This window comes from Microtus pennsylvanicus, chromosome 13, assembly GCF_037038515.1.
Source record: "Microtus pennsylvanicus isolate mMicPen1 chromosome 13, mMicPen1.hap1, whole genome shotgun sequence".
NCBI classification, from domain to species: domain Eukaryota; kingdom Metazoa; phylum Chordata; class Mammalia; order Rodentia; family Cricetidae; genus Microtus; species Microtus pennsylvanicus.
This window is the reverse complement of record NC_134591.1, coordinates 83,612,448-83,628,061: the sequence shown is the minus strand read 5'-3', so window position 1 is coordinate 83,628,061 and position 15,614 is coordinate 83,612,448. Positions and strand designations below refer to the sequence as shown.

Here is a 15,614-nt window from a genome sequence, read left to right as displayed (position 1 = left end):
TTGAAGCAAAATCCCTCGGGAGGTAAGGGATCTTTCCTTGCACAACAGTCTAAACTGAGGCAGTTTCTAAGATGCAATGCCTGGCCACCAGTAGAGGGCTCTGTCAGCATACAGGGAAGTTCCCTTCCAGAAACTCCTCACAGTTGAACAACTGAGGCTCAGATCCCAAGGAAATTATAGAGACCCTACTTTAGCTTGTGAGCATCTCACACCTCTGCACACTCCCCACAGCCCTTCTCCATCCAGACTGCTTGCTCCACCCCAGATGCTCCAGTCTTGCTGTGGCCTAGGGCATGAGGTACAAGGTGTAGTACAAGCACACTTTTGTCTGTCGGTGACCAAGCCCAGCATCTTCTGTAACAGTCCAGGAAAAGCCTGTCCCTGGTCAGAGGGTCTCTGGTCTATTGGCTCTGAAGCCCACTGAAGCTAAGAAAATGGAAACCCAGCCTCCCCAGAGCTTAAGTGCACGTCTCGGTGAATCTACACCTGTTCCTGGGGTCAAGGTCACATTTTTGTTGGCAGCCATGGTGCTACTAGCCATGCCCCTTGGGGCCACCTGTCACTACATTCTCAACTTGTGCCTCCTCCAAGACTTAGGTTTCCCATAGCCTCTCCCCCTCCTCACAGTTCCCTGACCAAGTCAGAGCTGTATCCCCATCACTGGCGTGACAAATATTTCTGCTCTCAGCACCACATGGAGCTGCAGCCCTGCCCCTCCCCGGGGGGGGGGGTCATCTCATGTCAGTACGGGTGACAAAGCTCTCAGGAGGAAGATGCTTCCTCTGCTGTTGTGGGGACATGGAACCTCTACTGAGACCATGATGTAACAAATACTCGTTGGCAGTAGCCTGTCCTGCTGTGCCAACCACAGGCTCCCCAAGGGCTTGGGCTGTCTGCTACCCTTCATTCCTGGCAGCTGCAGAGCATGTCAAAGAAGAAGGGTTTCAGGGACCTCCTGCTGCTTACTCATTCCACGGGAATGATAAGCGATGGCCCCATCAACCTCCTCCAGGTCCTCCTCAACTCTTCACAGCCCACATGCAAGTCCCCCAGAGCCCTGAGCTCAGGACCTCATCAGACTCTGGGGAGAGAGGGGCTGTGGGGCATCTGAGCACCTGGCCACTTGGCAGCTTCAAGGTATTCTCTGATATTCAAACAATATGACAGGACTGGGGGTTAAGGAGCTGAATGATGGCATCAACTCTGGGCTGGCCCTGCAGAGCAACCGATTGCCACTGGGGTTGGTCACCCAAGAACGGGGCTCCTGACAGCTGAATATATCCTCCCTTCTAATCACTCCCTGTTCTCCTGAGAGAATCCTGAGACCCTCCTGCTGAAAGTGTCAAGAGTTTCCTTCAGAAGATGTGGGGAATTGAGCTACTCACAGCTCTGACCCAAGCACCCTGTGCCTTCTGTTGTCCCTGCAGTCAGACCTTTACTGCACACACGTGTGCACGCACATGCACACACACGCACACGCACGCACGCATAGGGTCTGGAACTTTCTGCATATTTTAGCTTCGGTCAGACAATAGTGGAACATCCTACATACCTACCCACTCTAGCCCCCCCCCATCTAAAAAGGGGCCCGAACAGATAGCCTGGTCTTCAGAAAGTCACCCTAATTCATGGAGCTTCTTGGGAAGATAGGGTAGGTAAGGGATGGATGTCTACCTTCTTTCTCCATTCAGCTGCTTCCCATAGGGGCTAGTGGCTGTATAAGGGACAGTCCCTGAAATGTGAGCCCAGCCCAATAGAAGACCTAGATGTAGAGGTACTACCTGGTCATGCCTCGGTAGCTAGGAGCAGTCATTACCCACCTGCCCCCCAAGGTCTCTGGACTGCTGTCTGGAGCTGGGGGAGGGGTTGTCGAGTTGTAAAAAGGAAGCGACCTCTCACTTTCCATGATACAGGTCCTTCTCTCAAGCTGGGGCACGTCTCACACTGAATAAAGTGTGGGCTCTCAGCAAGCGAGAGGGTGGAGGCTGGGCAGGAGTCACAGCTGTGGCCGGAAGCATTTCTGGGAACTGGGCCTGAGCGCTAGCTCTTTATCTGAGAACAAAACTTAAGAAATCAAGGCCAAGGGGTGTGTGTGTGCTGTGGTTTTCCGGAAGAAATGGAGAGTGGCTACTGTGGGGTAGGGGTTTCTGGGAATTGCAGTGAAACCTCCCTCCTGCTAGTCTAAGCCTAGCAGAGACACACCTCAGCTGCTGTGGCTGCCAGACTCTGCAAGTGGGTAAATGCCGTCCCTACTTCAGAAGGCAGGGTCTGGAATGGTCTCTGCTGGGGTGGCAGGAGGCTTCTGCAGCAGAGTCTTTTCAGCCTATCCTCTTCTCCACGTTTCTAGTACTCCTGGATTTTACACGCACCTGTTTGCAGTCATGGACTCTGTCCCTAATTGACTACAAACTCTCAGCCCTGGGGAACTGAACAGACCCTGCACAGCTCACGGGTTCTTGTGGAAATCCCCACATCTAACAGGCTGGCACAGTTCATCTTATGCCCCTGAGGTGAACATGAGAGGAATTGGGGGCGTTGCTGACTGCAGGGCAAGGGTACATGGGAGACTACCGCATACCTCACCCCACCCTGCATAATCTCCCGCCATCTCTATCACACCCATCAGTTACCCACGGAGGAGTTTCCAGAAGATAGTAGTCTGCACACGTCATGCTATTTGGGGATGCCCCCACCTGTGGCAGTTCCAGGGGAAGGCAGGACTGCCTATTGCTCAGAATCTAGGGGTGTGGTGTGATAGGCAAGCTAGGAGATGCCCCCAGCCTCCACCTCCCTTCCCAGGCTTACTCTAGACTTTGCAGATTGTGCCTGACTCCTAACCCACCCAAAAGGGGACAGAAGAGGCAGCTCCAGGCAATGAGGGTGCTGGTACATCCCCAAGAGACTTCATGTGGCCCTGAGCGCTGTGCGTTCTGATCCCAATGTCCTCCACTTCCATGGCAATTTTTCCATCTCCTCCTCCAGTCTCTTCCAGGTGCCTGTGTGTTGATGGGGCTGTTAGCATCAGAAGTTGCAGATACATCCCCCCACAATCCCAATTTACCTGCTGTGAGATAAAAGACAGACAGGAGACATTAAGTGGAAGGAGGAACAAGTAAGTGCCCAGGTGTGCAGATGCCTTAAGGGTGCTGTTACAATTCCTTCCCTCAGGCCTGCCACTCCCTGCATATCCATTCCAGGGTGGCCTTATTGAGTGTAGCTCTGGCTGTCCTGGTTACTTTGTAGACTATGCTGGCCTCGGACTCCCAAGATGGGCCTGCCTCTGCCTCCCGAGTGCTGGGATTAAAGATATGTGTCACTACACCTTGCTCTTACTGAATCTTTCTATGAGCAGCCCCTACAACTGCCAAGAGGCAGGAGAGATGTTTTGCTCGGAGGGCCTCAGAGCCAAAACTATGCACTGTGCACTCCAGAGAATTTGCCTCGTGCCAGGAAATGCTGATATGGAAACTGGCTAAAGCCTGATTTTTAAAGTCCTAAAGTGCCATCCAACCCAGTCTCCCAGGCATCCCAAAGGGCAGTATCCCGAAGACTACAGGCTCAGTACATGGTTGCCTAATATGGAACAGACAGAGGTGAGGGGAAGTGGTTCGGACAAGAAGCCAAGAGGAGGACTGGAGAGCTGGCTCAGCACCTGCTGCTCTCTCACGCCTGCGTTCAGTTCTTAGCACCTATGTGGTAGCTCACAACTATCAACTCCTGCTCCAGAGAGTTATACACGATGCAAAGAAACTTACGGAGGAATAAATAAAAAATAGAAGATGAAGCAAAGAAGGCAGGTATTCAGTATAGATTACCTCCTTCCAAAAGCCTCTCTAGTCTGATGGTCCCTCCTGAGGATTTGTGGCCAAGATTAACCTTGCCTTGTGCACCCACAACTACCACCCCAGAGAGAGCCCTGAGGGCAGGCTTCGGATGCCCCTCCCTTGAAAGATCATTCTAAAAGTCTTTATTACATTTTTGTAGACGCGTGTGTGCTTGTGTGGACACTCACAGGCATGTGGCATAGCGTACATTTGGAAGTCAGAGGACAACTTGTCAGGGTTGACAGATTCTATCATGTGGGGTCAAACTCATCAGGCTTAGAGGCAGGAGCCTTTGCCAAGATATTTCACTAGACCATCCTTTCCATTCTACGCCCTGGAAGTGACCATGGGCACAGGATGACAAGGGGTGTCCTCAAATGCAGCCCTGGGAACCTTACTTTCCTCTGTCCCTAGAACACAGTCACTCAGGTTACTAGAAAAATATTTATTGAAAACCACTTGTACAAGGTCTTGTCCTGAACACTCAGTGCTCTCTCTTGGAGAGCCTAAAGACCCCACTCCAACAGAGCTGACAAAAGAGGAAGGCAGCCACAGGACCCAAGTGGAGTCACTACTCTCTTCACCCCATCATCTTACACCCACTTCCACCATCGAGGGGAGCAGGGCCAGGCCCAGGGAAGGATGCACAGCAGAGCCCTTGCTCTCACCAAGGGTAGGTCTGGGCAAGTCTTAGAGGGTCTGGCTTGGAGTACAGAGGAAGAAGAGCCCTCATGGCCACCGGTCTCCCAGACGATTCTTTTCCTCCGTTTGCTCCCCACGCTCCTCCTCGGGGAACTGAAAGCTGCAAGCATCCTCAGCTGGTGGAAACTGCACCTCCAAGAGTGGCTGCGTCTCTGCAGTAAAAATGTGGTCAGCAAGTAGCCTGAGATGCATGTTCCCCTTCCCAGGGACACAACTGACCTCGGGCATATATGTGCTGCCTCCTCAGCTGCCATATGTGCAGGCAGAGCTGGACTATGATTAAGAAGAGAATGCAAACAGTCGTGGCCAGAAGGATGACAGCCAAATGACCATGTCGTTCAGTGGGCAGTGGTTCCGGGATGCACACAGCATTGTGAGTCTTGTTCCCAGGGAATATGGTGAGAAATCCAAACTGGGTACAGCTGGACACAGACACAGACACTGTCAGGCTTGGCTACCCAAGCAGTCACACTGGGACCGTTGGCCTCTGAGACGTTTGGGAGATGAATGGGGGCCTTTGAGGGTTTACAAGGGAGGGGTGGGAGAGGCTTCCTCAAGAGTGGGCCTAGGCTACTCATCCAGGACTTACTCTGCCCAAGGTCTGCAGCGGCCCTCACGGCCTGCGGAGAAGGTGCCCATGGCACAGTCAACACACTCGAAGCCAAACTTAATATTCCCTGTGGATAGACAGACAGACTATAAGGACTACTGAGGTTAAAGAAGAAGGAGTCAGCACGCTGGAGGCAGAGGCAGGCGGATCTCTGTGAGTTCGAGGCCAGCCTTGTCTACAAGAGCTAGTTCCAGGACAGAGAAACCCTGTCTCAAAAAAACAAAACAAACAAGCAAAAAAAGTCAGACTAGGGTCTATCAATCCACCGGATCTAATGTCTGCAGGACTAGAGGCTGGACAAGCAGTACTATGTACACCTATTCCAGAACTAGAATGATACATTGGTCCCTATGAAGATGGATAGGATTGGTGGAAAGACCTGGCCATAGTCAGAGTCATAGTCTGAGAGCAGACCAGCACCTGGGCAGTCCTCACAGCCTCTCACAGCCAGCCCTGAGAAGATAGCAACACCCTCATTATGATGGAAAATCCCAGGCTAATAGGAAGAATGGCTCAGGTACTCTGAGACCACTTGGCCCACCTATCCCTTCTAGAATCTAGAATGCAGATCCCTGTCTACCCAGAGTATATACCCATGCGCCCTGTAGGTGTAAGCATTCTTACATGCCTACACATGCTCACTGGGCATCCCTACCAGCTTGGCTCTAGATTAAACTCGTGGTTAGCTTGGGGATATCTCCCAGGGACGTACCATGAGGCTGCACCTTCTGGCCTGGTTGGCAGGGGTAGTGCTTGCAGGTCTTGCACTGAGGGTCTTCACAGTGGTACTCCGGCATGACACATATACAATCTCCTTCAGGACAGGTCTCCTTGTCTTGGCAAGAATAAGAGCCTCAGGAACTAGGCAGAGTTTCCCTCTTCAGAGCTCCTACTGGTCCTTCAAGTTCTTAGGGTGCTAGGCCTCCATCCTCAGTCAACCCCAGTGCAAGATCCTAGGCTTTGTCCAGCTCAGTGTTCCATCTTAGATGGCTGACCGCTAATATACATACCGCCCACTGTTCTGAAGTTATGGCTTCATACGTCCCATTTCATATGGGAGTCACCTGGGGCTTTCTAAGGTCCCTGGGCCCATGCTGCCTCAGGGTACTAGGAACACCTCAGCAGCTGCAGTCACTGCTGTCCACATTTCTTTCACAGACACATGGGTCCCCAGAGCTGCCTCTTTCTATATCAGAGGGATGGGGTTGAAGTGCTAAGATATTTTTCTTTGAGGGGTCTTCAGACTGCTCTACACGTTCTAGGTAACATAAACACTGGATAGGGCAGAGGACAATGTTGGGGCACCAACCCAGACAGAGCTAAGGTTTGACCCACCCAGCAGACCCTGAGATGGTCCTCTTTCCCAGATCCCTCTTGAAGAAGAAGTTTCCAGCCCCTGCTCCCACACTTCTGGTCTTGAGCAAGTGACTCATATGGACCCTCTACCTCCTTCTCAGTTCCAGACTCATGGTTCCAGACTCAGAAAGTCTTCCTACCCACCCTCCCTGTGTGAGAGCTGGGCAGGGCACTGGTGCACATCCTGGCTCCTGCTCCCCTCCTTGTCTTACCTGGAGCACACCGATTGCAACACCGTGTGTTGTTGCCAGTCCCACGCTGGAAGCTGCCAGGGCCACAGCTAGGCTCCTCAACCAGGCTCTGATGACCTAGGTCCAGCACCCAAATCAGTGAGACTCCACACACCATAGCCCATGCTCCCATAGTGTTTCTCCTGGGTCTTCTTCCTGTGGGTTGATTTTTAGTAGTCCCCAACCTGCTCCAGCATGCTTTGTCCCGCCCCTGCCTCAGTCCCCACCCCTCAGATTGGGCTCCAGACCAGCTCCACCTCCATCTTCCGGCAGGCATGTGGTGTTTGTAAAGGCCTCTGTAAAGTGTGCAACAAAGTCATATCATCTTCCTTGACACCTCCTGAACCCCAGCGAGCCTCTTCCAACTCCAGCAGACACACCCAGAACAGGCTACATTCACACAGGCTGCTTGTGGGTACCCTTTATTGTGTAAAACTCCTCCTTTCCACCCCAGAGAGCCAGTGAGGGGAGCCCAGAGCTTATATGCCTTTCAGAGAAAGTCGCCATAAGCTGGGCATTCCTAGAAGGCGCCTGAAGCCAAGAACAGTATGTCCTGCCCAGATCCAGCCTGGAAGTTCCAGCTTGGATCTCTTGGCTGTCTCTGGAGCCACTTTTGTTCACCTCCTCACACAATTCTAGATAACAAGGACTCCCTGATGGAGCCTTCTGGGCCTCTTCCTCATAGGGAGACTGTATTGTCTTTCTGAGCCTCATTTTCCTCGTGCAGTCACTAGCAGGTTCTGGAACCCTGCCTCTACAGGGAAGCCTTTCTGGATTGTTCAGCCCTACTTCCCACATCTTCCAGCTGAACCTAAGTGCAGGGAAACATGGTGAGGACTTTGGGGAGTGTTGGAGGTGAATATGGGCATCTCTGAATTTGTGGGTACCCACAAATGGAAGGTGTGGAGACCTCTGTGATTGTTGACACCCTTTTAAGATGCTGTTGGAGGAGGCTGAGGAAGTAGGAGATGTTACAAGTTACCAGCTGTGCAACTCCTACTGTTCTCCAGCCTCAGGTGTGTCAGCCTCCTGAGAGGCAGCTCTGGTCACTGCAGGGGTGGGGGAGGGGACTCTGGGTAGTCCACTCTGGGCCAGCCTTAGCAGAACCTCTCCTTCGAGAAACAGCTCCAGGCCAAGGAAGTGGGTCTGAGTCCAAGGGCAGAAGGGAAAGCGTGCCTTGGCTCCACATAAAGATACTGAGGGCAGTATTGCCTATGCTCCTAACCATTTAAAAAAATTACGGGAGCGCTCACTTTAGAAGCACATATACAGAAACTGGAACAATACAAAAATTAACATAGCCCCTGTGTAAGGATGACAGAAAAATCTGTGAATCATTCCATATTTGGGGCTGGACATAGTGGGACACACCTTTATTATGGCACTCAGGAGGCAGAGGCAGGTGGCTCTCTAAGTTTGAGGTCAGCCTGGACTATATAGTGAATAGGACAGCCAGAGTTATGGAGAGAGACCCTATCTCAAACAAACAAAAATCTAGAAGGTCAGTCATGACCACGCCTTCATAGTATTACCCCAAGCCTGGTGAGTTCACGGTATACACATGGAATCCCCTGCCAGCCATGATATTCTCACACTGGGGATCCCTGTTCTCTAGGCAATGGCCTCTTCCACGGGGGAAAGATAACAAAGCACTCACCTCCAAAACACTGCCATGCATTGTACCTTGAAGGTGTCCCTTGGGAATTTTTGCCTTGGTGTTGTATCCGAGCTCAGCCATGGGCAAGGTCTGCTTGACAGAGACTTGCAAGGCTACAAGCTGCTAATGAGCTTCATAGAGGTTCTTTCCAGGAGACAACCACACACAGATCACAAAGATAAAAAGACACAGGTCATATACCTAGGGAGATGTTTTCATGCAGATGACATCAGTAAATGTCAGCACCTATGTCAGACTTCCTGTCCTACCCACTTCTAGGTACCCACTGCAAGGAACTGCCAAGAACAAGCAGCTTCCATAACCAGACAGTGGGCAGAGGTGATTTTATCTGCTCGCTGCTATCTCCTTTATTTTATGTGCAGCTCCTTGTGTTTGTATTTCCATGTGGTTTGTTTCACAGGACTCGGTGAGGATGTTCCAGGCGGCAGAGGGTCCTGGCCGTTTGACCCTGTGGGGAACTCCCAGACTGAGATGGGGAGAGCAGCACAGGTAGTTGGGGAGTTTTTGAGATGAGGGGGGATAGAGAATATACTTTGGGATAGCATCAGAATGAAGAGAAAATAAACCCAGTATCTGTGCCAGTGAGGTCATGGGTATGTAACCCAGGAAGGGACCCAAGGAGCCCCCAAATGAGCAGGAGACCACATGAAAACTGGAGACCTGTGTCCAGTAAGGAGGGGGCATAGATATGGCCTGCCTAGACTGAGAATAAAACCTCTTTCCTATCAGCTCTAACCTCCCAAGCCCCATAGCATTCTTCCTCCCCACCCCTCCTCTCTAGGATGAACTTCTCTATGGGATGGGGGCTGCCAATTGGCCTATGGTTCCATCCCCTGGCTTCAGGTGTGGTTGGTTGTACAAGAACCCAGTGAAGGGCATTTAGTAGTTCAGTGGGTGTTTCCTTTGGCTGCGGGCAGCTGGATGTTGTCAGAGAATGGAGAGAGATGGGAAGGGAACCAGGATCAGAGATAGTTTTATCCAGCCAACCCATGGGGGTCTCAGTGACTTGGGCTATAAGTAATAGGGTGCCCCACCATGCAGATGAAGATCATCATATCTGGTCTGGAGGTGGTGGCGCACACCTTTTATGCCAGGACTTGGGAGGAAGAGGCAGGCGGATCTCTGAGTTCAAGGCCATCCTGATCTACAGAGTGAGTTCCAGAATAACCGGGGCTACACAGAGAAACCCTATCTCAAAACACAAAGAAACAAAAATACTATATCCGACCACAAGCAGATCAAGTAAAAGATGGGAGAGGTAACAAGGTGTTACTTTAATGCCAGGCCGGTGGCCTTGTGGTGGCAAAGGGTAGGAAACAAGGAAACAGTTATCTTTATAGCTCCTTATTGTTCCTATGCCTCCTCAAAGTGCAGCTGACACAGCCTGGCACCACCCCCTGCACCAGGATGTCTGGTGACTCCTTTCTTCTTTGGGGTTTTTTCTTTTCTTTTTTCTTTTTCTTCCTTTTTTTTTTTTTTTACTTTTATTTGAGACAGGGTCTCACTATGTAGCTCTGATCGACCTGGAACTTGCTATGTGGATTAGGCTGGCCTCGAACTCACAGAGATCCTCCTGCTTCTGCCTTCTCAATGTTGGGATTAAAGGCATACACCACCAAGCTTTGCCATCTAGTGACTTTTAACATCTATCACATGACACCAGTTTGGGCTCTCTGGTTTCACTTGCATGATCAGGCATGACCGCTTGACTATCTTCAAGAGCAGTTTGGCACCTTCTGCCTGGAGTTCATTGAGCTTTTGAGTCCCTGTGCTCTTTGAGCAACACAGCCGTTGCCGCTCCCAGAACTCCTTGTAGTAGAGCGCAGCATAAGACCCTGGGTCTTCAAAGTGTCCATATTCTTGTCAGAGAACATTTGTTTCTAGAGGAATAATCTCAAGACAGGCGAGGTTTGGCTCAAGAAGCAGACCACTTTTCCAACACAGCTGGCTGATTGGCTGCTACATGGAGCCATAGCCACCCATGTCCAGAGATTCTAAGGTAGGACCTAGGTAGTGCACAAGGACCACCAAACACTTCTCACCATCCATGTGGCTGGAGAGAAAGGATAACTCTGAGTTATCTGCCTGAGTCACAGAGGTCAAAAGGGGCACAATGGTTCATGAGCCCCTCTGGTGATCAGGATACTCAAGCTGTTTGCCAGAGCGCTTTCCTTTTGGCTAAGACTCTTAGGTCCCCTTAGAGCAGTGGTTCTCAACCTGTGAGCTGTGACCCCTTTGGTGAAACTCTGTCTCCAAAAACATTTACATTACAATTCATAGCAGTAACAAAATTACAGTTATGAAGTAGCAACAAAAATAATTTTATGGTGGGGGGGTCACTACAACACTAGGGTTGAAGCGTTAGGAAGGTTAAAAGCCGCTGCCTTGAAGCACAGACTCTGGACTGCTCACCAAGCTGCCAGTTGGCTCCCCTAGTACCATCCCCTTGGCACTTTATACCTCCCGTACTTCATACCCCTGTTCACACTGGAGAACACATGACTAAGTGTGAGTCTCTGAGCAGACCTTCACCTTGGCCTAAGACTCTTCCCCCACCAGAAGAGGATGCAACCTCAGCCCCCTAGTGCCAGTCACAGACTCACAGTTGCTAGCATGTTTATTGGTGGTACCACCAGGCAGGCAGTATGCATAGCATACATAGGAGAGCCCAAAGCCAGCCCGGCACCTAGAACGGTGTGGAGGGTACTGGCAGGCACCAGGATATAGGCTGTCCATGCTCCATCAAACCCATTCCTGAGGTGCTGTTCAGATTTTGGCCAGAGTAAAGTGTGTGTCAGCTTGTTCCTCCTGGATGGGGATCCTGAAGCTGTTTCCCCCTAGGAGAAGCAAAGAAGGAAGAAGCAGTGAGGAGATATATCTCATCCCTCTAGGAAGCAAGCTTTATTAAGTCCACAGCGGGTACTCACAGTAGGGTTTGGGAGCATCAGGCAACCTCCAAGCCCTTCGGAGAAGGTACAAGGCCAGCAGAACAGTCAAGGGAGCCAGCAGGCCCAGGCCTAGGCCTAGGAAACCAGTAAATACTGGGCCTATAAGGAGAGTCTAACTGAGTGAACTCACTCTCCCTCACCTCCTCTCCCCTCCCTTCACTGGGCCAGTGTCCCTTACCCCTAGGAGCCACCTGGGTGGATGTAGAGAACAACTGAGAAGTCCTGGGCCAGACTGTGGTGGACTGGACAGTGGTTGGCGTGACTGTAGAGCCCTGGGTCTCCCAGAGCACTGTGGCTGGGAGGCTTCTGTCCTCACAGACTGCGTCCAAGCTGGGACTGGCTGGGTGCCGGGTCTGTTTCCCAGATAGGGTGCAGCTGTGGGGTGAGGGTGTCCATTAGCTAGAGACAATGGTGGAAGTTGCACTGGGTCATCCTCAACTCTGCCAAGTCCTCCACCCCAAGCCATACATCTGTGTCTGTTTCTGTCCATCCCTGTCCTGCTTCTACATGAAGTTCTGCGCTCTCAAAACCCGCCCGGTACTTCTCCACCCCTCTGAAGAACCACAACTTGAGAGCAAACATGTTTCTACAGCCTGGACTAGAATCTCACATGTCCCCACTCCACTTCCAGGGCTCCCCACAGGGGCTGTGTTGAAGGGAAGATGTCAGAAGATCCCCTGGTCCGTGGATTTCTATTCTTTGAACTGGTCCGTCACATAGTCATCTAGGCACCAGCTCTTAAATGCCCAAACCTTTCTGATTCCATCCCTTCTACACCCCCAGTCCTCAGTGTTCCAGCCAGCCACAATACTCACTTAGTCCAGGGCTTGCAGGCCTGGTTGTTGCCTGGAGAAAAGTGACCAGGAGGACAGGGGACACAGTCTGCAGCAAAGACATAAGTCAACTCTCTGATGCTACTAAGGTGGGCCCTAGATGTTGAGGCTTCTGGAGGCGGGGCCTGAAGTGGGGGACAGTGTTAAGGCTCACTCTCCAGTGCCAGTGCATGGGAATCTTGGTCTCTGCAAGCTCCTTCCTTCCCATGTGCCTCCCACTGGCACTGACCCAAGTCTTGACATGACCCAATGGGAGAGGGGCTTTTGGCCAAGACTAGATGGCTGGGGGAAGTAACAATGTACCAAGTGGGAACACGGCTTGTTTTTATACTATTATCATGAAGGGCATCAACACACATGGATCCTGACCACCTCGCACACACCGGCCATGGACAGACATGAACCTGCCTGGTGTAGGAGGCCACCCTGAGGCTCACCAACTCCAAGTTTGTGGCTGCTGTCTTGCCGGGGCTGGGTGCCTGGCTTGCACTGGCAGACAGTATCCTGAGTCGGTGTGCAATTCTGCTTGAGTTCACTCCCACTTCCTAGGGAAGATGAAATAGAGACTGTGAATGCGGCTTAACTAGCCCTGACCAACGCACAAGGCAGGGTAAAATGGACTTGCCATCCCCAGTGGCGCAGGAACAAAGTTGAAGCTGAGGGAACTCTGCAGCCTGACTTCAGGCTTCTTCTCTCCTAAGACCCTCTCTCTGGCTACTCTGTTCTTCCTGGTCATAAAGCCCTGTAGAAAGCTACTGAGCTAGCACAGGGCAGCTGTGGCCTCCCTTTTCTACCCTTCCCCAACCTGTCTCCAGCCTAGAGCATCTGAATCAGAAAGGTACTCTCAACATCCACATCGGGCCTTACCCACTAGGACAGCTTGGGCAAGGCCCAGTTCCAAGAGGCCCTGGCTGAGCCTTCACCGCAGAGGACAGAAGTGTCCCCTGAGAAATTCCCTGGCTACTAAGGAACCCTTAGTGAACAGGATTCATCATGGCTTGGAGTTAGTTCTGAAATCATATGGGAAATATGGGCACCCATTGATGTAGCTGCTTCCTTGCTGGGCTGGACAGTGAGTCAGGGTAGGAGGAGCTCACGTTGGTTGCACTGTGTACACTGCTTGCAGCTTTCATAATTGACTGCCTCGTTGTAGAAGCCAGGTTCACACGGGTGGCATACAGTGTCCCTGTTGGCATCACAGCGGCTCACCATACCGTTGCCTGGAGTGGAGCCCAAAAAGTTAAACAGGTCAGCTAAGGCCCAGGACGGTGGAGACACAGCACCCTGACTCCTACAGAACCAGCCTTTTGGTTGGCTGTCTCAGACCTGGGAGCATCATCTGCTATCACCTGAATTCACTTACCCGTCCCGCCCCCTAGAATATCTCTACCTGTGTCTCCATCATTGTCCCCCAACAATCATCCCTCCCCCACTCCGCCACTACATCCCAAAGCAGAGCCGCTCACCTGGCTGGCACTCATGACAGCACCTGTGACCACTGGGGTATGTATCTTCAACACAGTTGAGCCTGAATGAAACCCCAAGTGTGAGTCCCAGGAGCAGAAGTGCTGTGGGCTGCTGGACCCACACATACATCCTTGTCTGGGCTCTGCCTTCACAGGAGTCTGGGGTTTTTCCTTGCAGGATGTGGCTATAAGGGCTATGGGGGAGGGGCGAGAGGAGTAGGCGGAGAGGCGGGAAGATAAGTGAGCATGTGTTCCAGTGTGTATGGCACAGGTGTAGAGTCCCGTAACGAGCTAGTGTTTGGGGCCACTGGGGTGAAGGGAGGTGCAGATACCCAACATACACATATGGAGGCACACAGAGAAACACATGCACACAGGCATTTTAAAAAAGGATTTTATTTTTAATTATGTGTTTTTTTCTTTTTTTGGGGGGGGCATATGTATATGGTAAGTATAAAACCCAAGGAGGTCAGAAGAGCTAGAGTTATAGGAAGTTGTGAGCCACCAGCGTGAAAACTAGGAACCGAACTTGGGTCCTCTGCAGGAACACTTGCTTTTACCACTGCGCATGGTACTTCACTCCTTTAATCCCAGCTCCGCCTCGTTCACACAGTAAATAAATTTCCAGGACAGGCAGTACTACATAAGAGAGACCTTGTCTCAAAAACAAAAACAACCAAAAGAGCAGTACAAGCTTAACTATTAAGTCATCTCTCCAGTGTGAACAGACTTTATTTCTTTTCTTTCTCCCCTTTCCCCCTTTTTTGTAGTACTGGGAACCTAAATTCTCTTACTTGCTAGGCAAGTGTTCTACTTCTACATCCATAGCCTTTTTCATGTTTTATTTTGAACAGTTTTACTAGGTTGTCCAGGCTGACATTTGAATTTATTCTGTAGCCCATGTTTCAATCTTTTCTTTCCTTCTTCCCTGCCCTCTCTTTCTTAATTTCAAGATTTAGTGCCAGGCAGTGGTGACGCACTTCTTTAATCCCAGCACTCAGGAGGTCTACAGAACAAGTTCCAGGACAACCAGTGCTATAGAGAAACCCTGTCTTGAAAAAACCAAAACAAAACAAAACAAAAAAGAAAAAGATTTAGTTCGAGACAGGGCTTCTCTGTAGCTTTGGTGCTCTTGTAGACCAGGCTGGCCTCAAACTCATAGAGATCTGCCTGCCTCTGCCTCCCGAGTGTTCGGATTAAAGGCGTGCGCCACCACCGCCCTGCCAAAAAGATTTAGTTTATTTTTAATTGTGTATAAGTGTGTATGTAGGAAATGTATGAACGTGGTACTGGCACCCAAAGAGGTCAGGTGTCTGATCCCCTGGAGCTGGAGTTATAGGCAGTTGTGAGCTTCCTGATATGGATATCAGGAACCAAATTTGGGTTCTGGCCTTGAACTTCTCATCCCTCATTCCCATCTCCCAAATGCTGGGATTACAGGTGTGTCACAGGCTCAACGGGCTTTCTTTTCTTACATAAAAACTACTGCACTGAAGGAGGAAATGGGTTAACTGGGAGGCACTGTCCTTATCATACACAAACTGTGACATGGCATAATTCTCAAATTAACTGGAAAGTTCCATGCTAGCTATGCATGTGGTGCACACCTGTAATCCCAGTCTTCAGGAAAGGCATGATGACTGCAAATTCCAGGCCAGTCTGGATTATAGATGAAGTCTGTTTTGTTTTTAGGTTTAAAAAAAGAAAGGTGCAGGGATAGTCCTGCTGCAGAACGAGACACCAGCCTGGGGCTGGAAATCCCCCACCCAAGATCATACGTGAAAGCAAAAGTCCCCAGCTCTCTTATGGAAACTTATAATGTGGAAGGTCGGGCTGGGCTAGCAAACAGGTGGAAGAAGCCAGAGTAGGCCAGACAGTGAAGGTCCTGGAGAGGAATCCTCGGGGCATCCTGGGCAGCACTCCCAGTCCTTCCCTAAGGAGAAAGGAAGGTAAATCTCACATTTGAC

General features: G+C 50.9%; 2 protein-coding genes and 1 non-coding gene across 4 annotated transcripts; 1 reads left to right on the top strand and 2 right to left on the bottom strand.

Moving 5' to 3' along the window:
- Positions 1-2,912: 2,912 nt before the first annotated feature.
- On the bottom strand, positions 2,913-10,086 carry Tnfrsf18 (TNF receptor superfamily member 18). 2 transcript variants are annotated; one of them, XR_012907462.1, is made up of 7 exons: positions 8,380-10,086; positions 6,705-6,878; positions 5,849-5,971; positions 5,116-5,203; positions 4,746-4,948; positions 4,493-4,678; positions 2,913-2,996 (listed from the first exon to the last, which is right to left on the bottom strand). XR_012907462.1 is itself a non-coding variant. In XM_075945726.1 (6 exons), the coding sequence occupies exons 2-6, from the start codon at positions 6,853-6,855 to the stop codon at positions 4,554-4,556; spliced, it is 690 nt and encodes a 229-aa protein (XP_075801841.1). In that variant the 5' UTR covers positions 6,856-6,878; positions 8,380-10,086; the 3' UTR covers positions 4,457-4,553. The 2 variants fall into 2 exon arrangements, 1 of the variants encoding a protein (XP_075801841.1); XM_075945726.1 differs by lacking the exon at positions 2,913-2,996 and having other exon boundaries at positions 4,457-4,678.
- Positions 7,968-8,071, top strand: LOC142834563 (U6 spliceosomal RNA). The gene has a single exon (XR_012907643.1). It is a non-coding gene; the product is annotated as a U6 spliceosomal RNA (small nuclear RNA).
- Positions 10,087-10,999: 913 nt separating the features above from the next.
- Tnfrsf4 (TNF receptor superfamily member 4) lies at positions 11,000-13,789 on the bottom strand. The gene is made up of 7 exons (XM_075945725.1): positions 13,648-13,789; positions 13,279-13,401; positions 12,619-12,726; positions 12,164-12,230; positions 11,527-11,723; positions 11,328-11,447; positions 11,000-11,237 (listed from the first exon to the last, which is right to left on the bottom strand). Exons 1-7 carry the CDS (start codon positions 13,775-13,777, stop codon positions 11,167-11,169), a joined length of 816 nt encoding a protein of 271 aa, XP_075801840.1. The 5' UTR covers positions 13,778-13,789; the 3' UTR covers positions 11,000-11,166.
- Between the last annotated feature and the right edge of the window lie 1,825 nt (positions 13,790-15,614).

What these genes read in the sequence shown, in the direction of transcription:
- Tnfrsf18 (XM_075945726.1), bottom strand. Translation starts at nt 6,855, where the DNA reads ATGGGAGCATGGGCTATGGTGTGTGGAGTCTCACTGATTTGGGTGCTG. An exon ending in TTGCAATCGGTGTGCTCCAG is followed by an intron (nt 5,972 to 6,704) that starts GTAAGACAAGGA and finishes ATTCTTGCCAAG; the next exon opens with ACAAGGAGACCTGTCCTGAA. An exon ending in CGCTGCAGACCTTGGGCAGA is followed by an intron (nt 4,949 to 5,115) that starts GTAAGTCCTGGA and finishes GTCTGTGTCCAG; the next exon opens with CTGTACCCAGTTTGGATTTC.
- Tnfrsf4 (XM_075945725.1), bottom strand. Translation starts at nt 13,777, where the DNA reads ATGTATGTGTGGGTCCAGCAGCCCACAGCACTTCTGCTCCTGGGACTC. An exon ending in CTGTCATGAGTGCCAGCCAG is followed by an intron (nt 13,402 to 13,647) that starts GTGAGCGGCTCT and finishes GCTCCACTCCAG; the next exon opens with GCAACGGTATGGTGAGCCGC. An exon ending in CAGCCACAAACTTGGAGTTG is followed by an intron (nt 12,231 to 12,618) that starts GTGAGCCTCAGG and finishes TCTTTGCTGCAG; the next exon opens with ACTGTGTCCCCTGTCCTCCT.